Here is a 13,474-nt window from a genome sequence, read left to right on the forward strand (position 1 = left end):
AAAGGTCTCAAAATGGATCCAGAGAAGGTAAAAGCCATCTTGGAATGGCCTACTCCAAGGTCTGTTATTGAGGTAAGATCATTTCATGGTCTGGTTAGTTTTTATAGGAAGTTTATTAAGAATTTCAGTGGCATATGTGGACCCCTAATTGATACAATAAGAGGGGATAGAAAAGAGTTCAAATGGACTGTAGCAGCTGCGAGAAGTTTTGAATTGTTGAAGAAGAAGGTGACTGAACAACCTATGTTGGCACTTCCAGATTTTAGAAAAGTATTCTAGGTGGATTGTGATGCTAGTGGTAGTGCTATTGGGGCTGTATTAAGCCAAGAAGGTAAGCCTATTGCATATTTTAGTGAAAAATTGAATGATGCAAAGAAGAAGTATTCTGTTTATGATCAAGAGTTCTATGCAATAGTTCAGGCCTTAAATAAATGGAGGCATTATTTATTGCCAAAGGAATTTGTTTTGTATACTGATCATCAGGCATTACAGTACCTAAATAGCCAAGGTAAATTGAATCAGAGGCATATGAAGTGGGTAGAATTCTTGCAGAGTTATACATTTTTGTTGAAGCATAGAAGTGGAAAATCTAACAGGGTTGCAGATGCATTAAGTAGGAGACAGTTGTTGCTTATAACAATGTAGGTTGAAGTAGTTGGGTTTGATGAACTCAAGAATTTGTACCCCGAGGATCCTGATTTTGCTGAAGCATGGAAAGCTTGTAAAGAACCTGATGCTGTAGATAGAACCAAGTGGTTAGACTATTTGATTCAGGATGACATGTTGTTCAAAGGTAGTCAATTGTGCATTCCAAGGAGTTCCATGAGGGAAAATCTGATTAAGGAGAAACACAGTGGAGGGATGGAAAGACATTTTGGTCAGGATAAGACCATTGCCATTCTTAGAGAACATTATTTTTGGCCTCAAATTACACTGGATGTGAAGAAGTTTGTACAGAGTTGCCAAGTTTGTCAAGTTGCCAAGGGGTTTAGTCAAAATACTGGCCTATATCAGCCATTGCATGTTCCATCAAGGCCATGGGAGGACATAAGTAAGAATTTTGTTCTTGGATTGCCAAGGACACAAAGGGGTAATGACTCAGTATTCGTGGTGGTTGATAGGTTCCCCAAAATGGCACATTTCATTCCATGCCACAAAACTCATGATGTTGTCCATATTGCAGGCTTGTTTTTCAAAGAGGTGGTAAGACTACATGGTCTTCCAAGGAGTATAGTTTTTGATAGAGGTACTAAATTTGTGGGGTATTTCTGGAGGACATTGTGGAAGAAGTTGAGAATAGACTTGAAATTCAGTTCCATGCACCACCCACAGACTGATGGTCAAACATAAGTGGTAAATAGAAGTTTGGGCAATTTGCTGAGATGCTTAGTTGGAGATAAGCACAAGGGATGGGATTTGATTCTACCATAGGCAGAGTTTTCTTATAATAACTCTGTAAATAGGAGTACTGGAAAATCACCATTTCAAATTGTATATGGGAATAGCCCAAGGACTGCACTAGAATTGAGGAAGATAGAACAAGGGGAGAGGACAAGTGTTGAAGCTGAGGAATTTGCTGAACACATCAAGCGTCTACATGAGGAGGTTCAAGCACACATTATCAAGATGAATCAAGAGTATAAAGCTAGGGCTGATCAAAGGAGAAGACATAAGGAATTTCAAGTAGGGGATCTAGTCATGGTGCACTTACGAGAAGAAAGATTTCCAGTTGGTACTTACAACAAGCTGAAAATGAAGAAATTTGGCCTCTGCAAAGTTTTGAACAAACATGACTCAGGAAATGCATATGAGGTGGAGCTGCCAGATGGTATTCAGATTTCTCCCATTTTCAACATTGCAGATTTAACAGAGTATCATGATGATGGTGTAGATGAGGAGTTGATTTTAGAGCCATGTCCAATTCCTGCTTCTAAGAAGGAGGAGATAGAAGACATTCTAGATCATCATGTGGGTAGGAGTACCAGAAACAGGCAGTATGAAGAGTATTTGGTCAAATGGAAAGGACGGCCGATCGAGGACTCAACTTGGATTTTAGCAGCTGAGGTTTCCCATTTGGGATTTCCTCTACCATCCATAAAGTGATAGGGTCACTTTTCAATCTACCCTGGGTGTCTGATGCAAGAGCATCCAGAGGTATAAGGGCAATCCTGTGTCACCCAAAAAAAAATGTACTTAGACATAGTTTCTATTTCATGTCTTTACATTTTTGGATACCCATTTGGCTCAAATAAAGGTTCCAACTCTCATAGTTCAACTATTAATGCGTTTGAAAATCCCGAAAAAATAGGAGCATGTATTTGGGCCATCATTTCAGTAAACTAGAAGGTGTAAATTGGCCAGATGAATGTAATCATGATTGAGAGCATTCGAGAAAAAGAATCAGGTCAATAGGCCCCATAGTTTGAAAGTTATTGCAGTTTTTCGAGTTTTGGAGACCTCCTAAGAATGCTTCAAAGTCAGGTTTGGGGCATTAAATGACCTCGAAAAGGGTCAAAAAATGGGGGACGAGCTAAGCTCCTCCATAGGGCTATAGAGCGCTTCGAGAGCTTTCTGAAAATGTAAACAGTTCATTAATCAGAGCTACGGTTCAAAAGTTATGCCTCCCGAAAGTTTGGCTACCGTTTTTGGATTCTTCTAGATTTGCACCGACATCTAACGCAGCTTTTGGAACCTTCTATTTTGTTGGTGGATGCCTACTAGCACTTTCTAGAATGTACTCCTAGTCCTTAACCCTCCGGGGTCTATTTAAGGAGATTTATGGCATTGTAAAAGGCAGTTCGGAGTGGAGTTTGAGAGGGGGTGCTAAAAGGAGAAATATTCTCCAGATTTATGCTATTGTAAGCCTTAGGGCATGTTTTGAAGTTTATTTTCTCTGCACTGTTTGTACTAGCTTATTTTCTCAGTTAATATAATTTTCCCTTTCTATTGGTTCCATTCTGTTCTTGGGTTGTGTCCCCATCAAAGTGAATTTGAAGATGAATCAAAAGAAGTTGAGCAAGAAAATCTACTTGAGAAAACTAATGAACCTAAGAAACTTGAACAAACTAAATCACCCAAGGAAGTAAGGTATGCTTTTAAGGTTATATGCTTTGCATGTAATGAAATTGGTCATATGAAAAGAGATTGTACATGTAATTCATTCAAACCTATTTCTAATTTCTATTGTTATAATTTTCATGGTTTTGATCATAGAGAAATTGATTGTAGGAAACCTAAATTTGATAGTAATACTATAATAGTAGAATGTTTAGAGGTACTAACCCTATAGGAGAAAGGAGATACAATGAAGGAACTAATGAAGGAAAGAGTAATATTATGTGTTATAGATATAACAAAATTGGACACATTGGAAGAAATGATAGAGCACCTGTTAACCAGCTTGAAACTAATTATGAGAAAAATGTACTAGTATGTGAGTTAGTTAATAACTTCAGTCATCTAGCAAGATTATGCAAAGTGGATATGAGGAACATCAATAAGAATCCAAATTTCAGAAGGAATGCCAACATAAAATTCAAAACTAATGATAGTAACAATAACACTCAAAATGATGAGTTGAGTGACCATGCAAAAGAATTCAAAGAAGTATTTGTCAAAGCCAAAGATCCGTCCAGTTCATATATATTATTAGAAGAGAAGTCACTTGATGCACTTGAAGCATCATTGGAGCCAACAATTATATAATTATTCATCCTATTAAATTACACATCCTTGATAACTGGAATAGAGTTAGAATGACAAAAAATGTAGATGGAAAATTATGAATTGTGCAGTTAGTATGAGGTACTTCATGGTGACTTTAAGGTATGGTTGAGAGAAAATATGGTTTGGAGACCACATGTTTGAGTGTAACAGAGAAAAAGTCTACTGGTAATTAGAATTGACTTTTTTAAAAATTTCTATTGATGGAAATGTAAGAGGAGTAACTGAGAGGGGAGGGGTGAATAAGTCACCATAAAAAAAAATACAAGTCCCTTAGATGTCAACAATTTTTTTTACATAACAATCCAAATTCTTGCTTGTAATTGCTATAGTAACTCAGCACATGAAGGAATTGCTACAGTAACTCAGCACATGAAGGAACTGCTAGGAACATGAAGGAACTTAACTGCTAGGCATATGAAGGAACTGATAGGCACATGAAGTAACTTAACTGCTAGGCACATGAAGGAACTGAATTGCTAGGCATCTGCTAGGCACATGAAGGATTTTCTAGGCACCAACTTGCAGAATGAACAAAAATGAGCAGGATAACAAGGCAACCCAGGATGCTCCTACATCAGACAACTAGGGTTGAAAGAAATGATTCTCTTGAATCATTGAGATGTCTCAACTTGAGTTTAATCCAACTCAAATTGAGAAATCCATGAAGCATCTTTAATAGGTCTATTCTTCCACTTCACAAAATATTCATAGTAATCTTTTCCTCTTGTACGCTTGCCAACTCTCTAACTCATGATACTTATACAAATCAGCAATATTGAACATAGGAGATATATCCATGTCATCAGGTAACTCAACTTCATAAGAAATACCATTGTCAAACTTCTTCAAGATCTTACAAGGTCCAAATTTCTTCATCTTCAGCTCACTGTATGTTCTAACTGGGAATCTTCCTTTCTTTAGATGAACCATCACCTCATCACCAACTTGAAAATCATGGTGTCTCCTAGACTAAACAACATTCTCCTTATACTTTTGATTACTTTGTGAAATTGGAAATTGTGGAAGAAGCATATCAATATGTCTTTAAAGCCAAGGAGATCTTGAAAAAGAAGCATGAAGAAAGTTAAAGAGGTAGAGGTGGTAGATTCTAGAGAGGAAAAGGTAGATCTTTTAGAGAAGGTGGCAGATTTAAAAATTATTCGAAAGATAAGGGAAAATCTAAATGGAAGAATGATGAAAAAGGAAAAATTGAGTGGAAAGGTGGTGATTCTCAACAAGGAGGTACTAGTTCTTACCAAGGAAGAGGTAATTATTATTCTAGATGTGATTTTCCTGGTAATTGTTTCAAATATGGTAAAGATGGGTATAGATCCTTTAAGTGTAGATCTTTTCAAAATGGGCAAGGTAACAAAAATGTTGTAGTTCAAGGAGACACTGAGGGTTCATGAAGTGGACTTGAGGCTAGAGAAAATATGATGGTGAGAAGAACATCATGTAATAAGGGAAGTGATGAAGAACCTATCCTTAGGAGAAGTTTTTCAAGACTAGATGCAAGATGGTTAGAAAATGGTGCAAGGTGATCATTGAAAATGGAAGTTCTACAAATGTGGCATTTGAGGAGTTGGTTATAAAAGTTTAGTTACAAAGGCTAAAGCATCTTAAGCCCTATGATGTTTCATTGATCAAGGATGAGTGTAAGATATTGGTAAGTGAGAAATGTATTACGAAGTTCAAGACTAGACATTATTTTGATGAAGTTTTGTGTGACATTATGCCTATGGATAGTTGTCATATTTTGTTGGGTAGGCCTTGGAAATATGATAGATATGCTCTACATGATGGAAGATTGAATCAATATACTCTTCGGGTAAATAGGAGAAAGAAAATACTATTTATTTTGATTCAAAGTTCAGATGAGGTTAATTGTACTACTGTGAGAATTTGAATGGTTAATAGAAAGAGATTTAAAAAAGAAATGAAGAAGAATCAAGTATGTTTTTCTATAATTTCTAGGAGGCTGAGTTGTACCAATAACAATTGAGTGACTAAAAATAGTGGTGACCGAGTAGTAGCTAGTGATGGCTGAGCAACATAACCTACTAGAAGTTGTGTACTAGTAGAAATTGAAAAATTTCTAAATGAATATAAAGATATTGTTGCAAAGGATATTCTTATAGATTGACACCTACAGTGAATAAAGAATTTAATAGACAACTGCATGAGTTGTTGCTGAAAGGTTTGATTAGAGAAAGTTTGAGTCCATGTGTTCTACTTTTTGTATTAATACATAAGAAGAATAGAGAATGGAGAATGTGTACTGATTCTAGAGCTATTAACAAGATCACAGTGAAATATAGGTTTCACATGCCAATGATGGATGACACAATGGATTGTTTGAGTGGAGAAAAGTATTTTACCAAGGTTGATATGAAGAGTGGTTATTGTCATATCAGAATCAGAGAAGGTGGTGAATAAAACACTTTTTTCAAGACAAAAGATGGCTTTTATGAATGGTTGGTAATATCTTTTGGTTTGACTAATGCACCTAGTACTTTAATTAGTTTGAAGAATGTGGTTCTCAAAAGATTTTTGGGTAAGTTTGTGCTTGTTTATTTGGATGATATTTTGATATTTAATAGGAATAAGGAAGAACATCTTGAGCATGTTAGATAAGTATTGCAGAGATTCAAAGAGGAAAAGTTTATGATTAACTTTTTTAAAAAATTCTTTTATACAAGAGGAGACTGTGTATTTTTTATTTGTGATTTCAATTCATGGTTTGAGAATTGAGCGTAAGAAAGTTAAAGCAATTTTAGAATGGCCTACAAATGAGAATGTGGGTGAGGTAAGATCATTTCATAGTTTGGCTAGTTTTTATAGTAATTTTATATAGAATTTTAGTTCTATTTGTAATGCTATGAAATAGACAATGAGAGGAGATTAAAAAAAACTTTCACATGGACACATGGAGCTGATAACAATTTTCAAACTTTGAAACAAAAGGTTGTTGAGTTACCTGTATTGTCTCTGCATGATTTCAATAAGGTATTTCAAGTTTAATGTGATGCAAGTGGTAGCACAATAGGAGTTGTCTTGAGTCAAGAAGCTAAACCTATTGTTTTCTTTAGTGAGAAGTTGAATGATGTTAGAAGGAAACATTTTATGTATGACCAAGAGTTTTATGCAATTTTTTAAGTCTTGATGAAGTGAAGCCAGTATTTGATTCCTAACAAGTTCGTGTTGTATACTAATCATAAAGATTTACAATACTTGGGAAGTCAAGATAAATTGAAATAGACCAATGAAATGGGTTGAGTACATGTAGAGTTTCACATTTGTGATTAAGCATAATAGTTGAGTCACTAACCAAGTAGTTGATGTATTAAGTAGAAGATGTTCTTTGTTGACGAAGATGAAGGTTTAAGTTCTTGATTTTGATGAGATGAAGGTGTTGTATGATGTTGACCCTAATTTTTTTGAAGCATGGAGAGAGTGTAGAGTATCGAATCTATCAAATCAAATGAGTAAGTATGATGAATATTTTATTCAAGAAGGTATGTTATTCAAATAATTTCAATTGTGTATACCTAGAAATGAAATGAGAGTTACTTTGATTAAGAAAAAACATAGTGGTAGATTTAGTAGAAATTTTGGAATTGATAACACATTAAGTCTACTAAAGGATAAGTATCATTGGTCACAAATGTATAAGGATATTCATAAATTTGTCCTTGGTCCTTCTTTGGTGGAGTTATCTTTATCTGGTTCAAGTGTGAGCCTACCTTGCATGTTAATTTTATATTTTGTTAAGAGTTGACCTGTAGCTTGGTTATGCATTTAATGTAAGGGTTTATTTAGTTGCTAATTTGTAATAAGTTTACTTGTGATCATGCATGTATTTAAGGGGACTTGGGATTATTATTATCATTGAAGGAAGAGTAAGAATTACGGGTTAGAATGCGAAGATCATCATTGAAAACTCAATTGTAATGTTGGTTCTAACTTGGGAGGCCTCACAGTCGAGCATGCATTTGGTACCTTGATGAATCAATAAAGTGTTTTCTCTCTTATATCTCCTTTTTTTGTTGTTGTTATTTGTGTTGTATTTCCACTATGTTTACTCTTGCATATGGCTTTGGTAGCTAGGTGTACCTTTGGCTCTCCTTATCCATCATCCTCCCTACATCACAAACCAAGCTCAATTAATGCTGACTTCTTTGCAGACCAACCAAACTTGGTTGACACTAACTGTTTAGATAATGGGTGTTACACACATTGCGTAATATTGTTATATTGTAATATTTTATTTTATTATGTAATGTTACACCTTGATGGATGTGCAACATATAAAGATTCCTATGGGATATAGTTGATAAGTTGTATTGTAACATTGTGATAATAATTCATTTAATTATATAATATTGGGAGAAAAGAATTAAATTTTTAATATTAAATGTGGGGTCAATGGGTTAGGTAGCACATTATTTTAGCACATGATTTATGTAATACCACTTCATGGTTGTGTGGGACTTACTACTATATAAGTAGCCACAAGGGTAGTTGTTGTATGAAAAGATAGAAAGTAAAAAGGCATGAGACAAGCGAGACAAGGCTTGAAAGGTTAGGCAAGGGAGCATTTGTGAAGGTTAGAAGCATGATATGGGATGTGTGGATTGCTTGGTTGTGGCTATGACTTTGAATTCTTTCACGGTTGTATTGCAATGATATTTTTTGTTGAATAATGCATGGTGATGGATGCTTTTGGAGGTTGGGTTTTTCCCTCAATGAGGGTATCCTAAGGTATATCTTGTGTCACAATTTTTTGTGGGTATGTTGTCTATTTTATTGCATGTGGATTTTGATTGCATATTTTTTTTAGATTTATAATGGGTTATGTGGAAACGATTATATATTTTGTTTCAATTTTCATTTCAAGTGTTATCAAAAAAATGATTTTATTATTGTAATAGTAGATTGAATCTGAGGGAATGCATGAGAGGATAAAAGAAAGGGCAAGATATATGAGTTGCTTATTCAAATTTGAGGGTTTTTTGTTTGTTGTTTTGATGGGATATTGATAGATTTTGGGCATGTGAAATTGTGGATCAAAATTTTTTTTCGGATGTTTCATCTAAATGAGGGTTTTAGAGGGAGCTTGTAGAAATGACCTCCCTAACAAAAATAGACCTTACCATTAGATCCAGGTCGATGTTTCCATAAGTTATGATATATAATATGCCCTAATTTGGCCATGTTTAGAGGAAAAGAAATATTTTTTTAGTTTTATCTCATGATGGCTATCAAATTTAATCTTGTAAGAAATTTTTGTCAAAAAAAAATCCAAGTTAAAATGGTAAAATGACTTTCCTAGTAAAATGATCAAAAATATTGTATGAAGTGAGAATATATGGAACTTCATAAACCCCGCCGTGAGCCAAGATGGAGCAGACTAGAAAGAGCAAACCGACTACCCAATAAAAGTACAGCACAGAACTGGAAGTTAGAGAATGACCGCCATATTAGGCGTCTTATAACAATAACTTATCTTTGAAACTTCCTACAAATTTTTAGGTTCCAGCCTCTCAACTTCCATGTACATGTGGCCTTTAAATTCTGGAATAGAACACCAACTGGTTTCATCCCTGCGATGAAGGCTTTGCAGACTAGTTCAACATTATAACACAAAAAAACTCTATCTCAATCTCATTTCATGCTAAGTGCCCTGAAACTCCAAGATGAACTTTTCAACATAAAGTACGGATTTGACCATGTGATATTTTATTTTCCCAATTATCCCTAATGGAGCCAAGTCTAGAAAAGACCTCTTTAAAAATATTTAGCATAACTGAAAATTAGCCTCATGATTTAAATTATTATTTTTTCCCCAAAACAGCTTTAGTGGCTAAATTTAGTATAAGAAGCTAAAACAGATCAACAGCCCTTGAAAAATAATTGTTTGATATTCAAGAGTGACACCCCACAAAACCATAGCTTAATATGACTAAAATTGGGTAAAGATGATTAATTAATTACATTAAAATTATAAATACAATAAAATTATACATTATACTTATTATAATAATTTATATAAAAAATAATATTTTTTAATATTATCAAATCAAATCTTGTATTCTTCATTATGTAATAGGACAACTTTTTATTATCGTGTTATATCAATAATTTAAACTACAATATAATTTTGATTGGTTTTATTTGAATTTAATATGTTTATATTGATATTTAATAGAAATCCTAACATAATATTTCAAGTAAAATTACAAGGTATATGAGCCTTAAATATTTTACTAATTTTTTGAAATTACTTTCAGCTTGATAATCAAGATTTTGGAAGGATGAAACAAAAAAAAGAAAACATCAACCAGATGTTAAGGTAAAGCATAAGTAGACATTATTAAGTATCATGAACTTAGCTTTTATTCTACGAAAACAGTTTTCTTTAACCTAAGTTTTGTTCGTTGGTTTTACATAGGCATATGGAGGGAGAGGACCTTCGAGAGTTAACTCTAGAAGAGTTACAAACACTAGAACAAATGTTGGAAGGTGGTTTGCATAACATTCGATCAACAAAGATACAATATTATTGTATATTATTCTAAGCTAAATTAGCCCATTAATCAAGAGTGGTCAAGTAAATGTGGCTTCACATCGAGTGTATGTCTAGTGATGTAAACTAATAATGACTCTTAACAGACCACTACATACCAGTAGAGAAGGTGGTCAAAAGTTTAAAAAGAGAGATTGTGTTAGGCATAAGGCCACTAAATATCTAGAAGGTCTTCAATCTACCAATGGTGGATCAATATTTATAAATTACTTATGACATGGAAAACTATTGGTATAGGGAGAATGATTCATAAGCAAGAGAACTAGTACAAGGGAAGTACCTCATCACTAGGTCACCATTGAGCCGAAGAGGTGGGAAGTTCAACATGACCTGATGATACATGATCAACGCTATTGGCTACCTATCTTCCTATTAAATTATGTCTATTAGAGAAAAAGTTGTTAAGAGGATTAGGCCAAGAGAAGAACCACTAGATGATTACAAGTTCAGTGAAGAATTTGTTTCATTTTGAAGATATCAATGCTTTGAAAAATAGGAAAAGATGTGGTAGAGTCTAGATGGATGCTTGAATAGTTTGAGGTACTATAGGACTGGAGAAGCTATACCTTTATAAGGGCTATGAGGCATTTCATGTGGAGATGGTGTGTCCAATAGTTCAGGGAGATCTAAAAGTTTGGAACCTTGGCATTGTTATGAGACATTTCATGTGGAGATGGTGTGTCCAACGGTGTTTCAAAGCTAGATGATAGCTACATAACTATGAGAAAGTCTTACTCATCTATGACGCATTTTCAAAATATAACTTCTACATAGTGTTTCCTTTATTTTTCACATTAAGTGGGAGTGTTAGAGTTAATGTTCCAACTAGTCAATAAATAATTGTTGGACATGTGGAAAACCTTGTTGATTTGTTGGCAACACAAGTTTAGTTTAGGTGTGAGTCAAAGAGTTCTAGTTTGAATCAAGCTCTTCTTGTAGATGTGTTGAGTTAGGTGTCCATAAGTTTTAGTTAGTGTCAAGTTTATGTTTGTGTTGCCAATCATGAAGTAGTTTGTTGTCAATCTAATTGGAAATCTTTTAGGAATATTGTTGAGTCAAGCTATTGTATAAATAGGAAACTATTATTCAATAGAATAACAAGCTGAATGTTCTTTGAACTCATCTTTTTTACTAGTATTCTATTTTTCGAATACTCCTATGTCATGAACCTCCTAGTTGCAAGGCCAACAAATTATCCTAGTTTGGTTAAAAGAGGAAGTATGCAAGATGAAAATGCATGGTCGTGCATAGTCTACCACCAAATTTTCAAGAAGAGGCTTCCTTTTAAAAGGCTCAAATACAGATCAATTAATGATGGATTCATCTTTTCTATCATTTAGGTTGTCAATGGAGACTATACTAAGAGAATGTTAGTAAAAGTAGAAACTCATATCACAAATAAATGCTTACTGCATTTAGTTTAACACATTCTATTATATTCAAGTAGCCGGTACTCTTTTGTGCCTGAGAATGCTCCCTCCTTATCTATCAGGAAGATTCTTACTGTTGGAGATAGTAGGGCAACTAACCTTAGCTTATGATAGGGTGTAGACATGTAGCCACTTTGAAGTCTAAATGGGATCAATAACTGTTAGATGATTATACATCAAGTAGCACCTACTATAACCATATTGGTATGGTACATCTTGTAGGGAAAAAGTTCATACCAGAGTGGGCAATTGAAGATCACTAGATGAACTATGTAGATGACTATGATGTGTAGATTACGGACTATCGTAGGATGAGTCTACAACTTGCACAAAAGGTGCTTAATTTGGAGTTACCTCTAAAAGTGTTGACCAAGGAAACTCATGATTTATTGGAGCCACTATAGAGTAGGGACAAGATCTATGAGTGAACCATTAGGAATCTAGAGATCTATCAAGAGGAGAATTATGATATCCATCATAGGGCTCAACATGTTATACAACTAACTAAGGAGTGTGTTAGAAAACCTTTTCTCTTGGATCTGATTCCCTAAGCTTTGAATTTACAAGCCACCGCCTGACGAAAGAAGAGTAAAGGCATGAAGGTTATAGTTCTTATATATGTTTCAAAGTCATCCATAAGGCCTGAGATAGTACATCAAGACAAGTGGAAAGTGAAGTATTTCCAGAAAGAGAGGGTAAAGAGGAAAAGGAGGAAAAGCGTTACGCAAGAAAGACCCTAATAAGAACATGTTCATACATAACCAACCGAACAAGAAGGGGCTCAACCTGAGGAGAAAGAAGCCCGAACAACCCCTGTAGAGGACACCCCAACAGTACCATAGAGACCATGAACTGAGATGATGGTGGTGGGAGATAAAAGGACTAAGTTAAAGAAGAAGAGTACTTCAACACCTTAGGTTCTAGAGACCATACCTAAGGCTCAAGATGAGGAAGAGGGGGAGAAGACTAGGTATATCCCACTCAATAGGAGAACCCATTCAAGAAGAGCTACAAAAGAAGAAAGGAGTAAGAGTTTTAACTAGACAACACCTTCCATCCTAGAACAACCAATTTAGATAGAAGGCTTAGATAAGGAAAAAGAAACATAGATAGTGGAGATGGGATGAGAATGGATTGATGTATTCAATGTTTTAGACTTTGACTTCATGTTATTAGGCACAGAAATGGTAGGGGAAAGTTTATGGGATACCCTTTAGTCACTAGGAGAATATTTGGAACAGATGCCTCCCTTACCATAAGGGCCACTTGGTATACCTCCCTAACTATCACAAGACCTTCAATCCATCCTTCCTTAGCAAGAACAAGAACTAGTTGTTATACCTCCTCTAGAAATAGAGCCAAAATGCCAGACCATGGAGGAAGGTGAGTATGTCCAGTTACACATAGATGAAGTATCATAAGAACAAGTTATCAAGGAAGAACAAGTTCCTTCCAGAGTAGAGACTAGGTCCTTGACATAAGTAAAAATAAAAACTCAATCTATAGTCCTCCTATGACAAGGGAAGACTCCAAAACAAGGTGATAAAGGGAAAGGACCAGCTTCAAAACCTACGTCATATGCTTAGTACATGTCCCCCATGGGAAGTACTCTCGCTAGGTTAAAAAGGAAGGCTTTAACTCAAAAAAGGAGATATATGGAGTTCACATAAGAGGAGAGTCTGAAGGAGTTGATAAAGAAAATCAAGGTACCAAAATGCATCAAAAGTGATGC

General features: G+C 34.8%; 1 protein-coding gene across 1 annotated transcript in view; it reads left to right on the plus strand.

Annotated features, from left to right (window-relative positions):
- LOC149533965 (uncharacterized) overlaps positions 1 to 13,474 on the plus strand; it is a 217,401-nt gene that overhangs the window by 144,638 nt on the left and 59,289 nt on the right. The window contains exons 5-8 of the mRNA XM_089805941.1: positions 504 to 533; positions 574 to 580; positions 10,017 to 10,078; positions 10,178 to 10,290. Of these exons, the coding sequence (XP_089662067.1) occupies positions 504 to 533; positions 574 to 580; positions 10,017 to 10,078; positions 10,178 to 10,290 (212 nt within the window). The remainder of the gene's footprint in view (positions 1 to 503; positions 534 to 573; positions 581 to 10,016; positions 10,079 to 10,177; positions 10,291 to 13,474) is intronic.

This window comes from Cupressus sempervirens, chromosome 10 (genome assembly GCF_028749045.1).
Source record: "Cupressus sempervirens isolate cs-2001-9-10 chromosome 10, ASM2874904v1, whole genome shotgun sequence".
Lineage (NCBI taxonomy): Eukaryota > Viridiplantae > Streptophyta > Pinopsida > Cupressales > Cupressaceae > Cupressus > Cupressus sempervirens.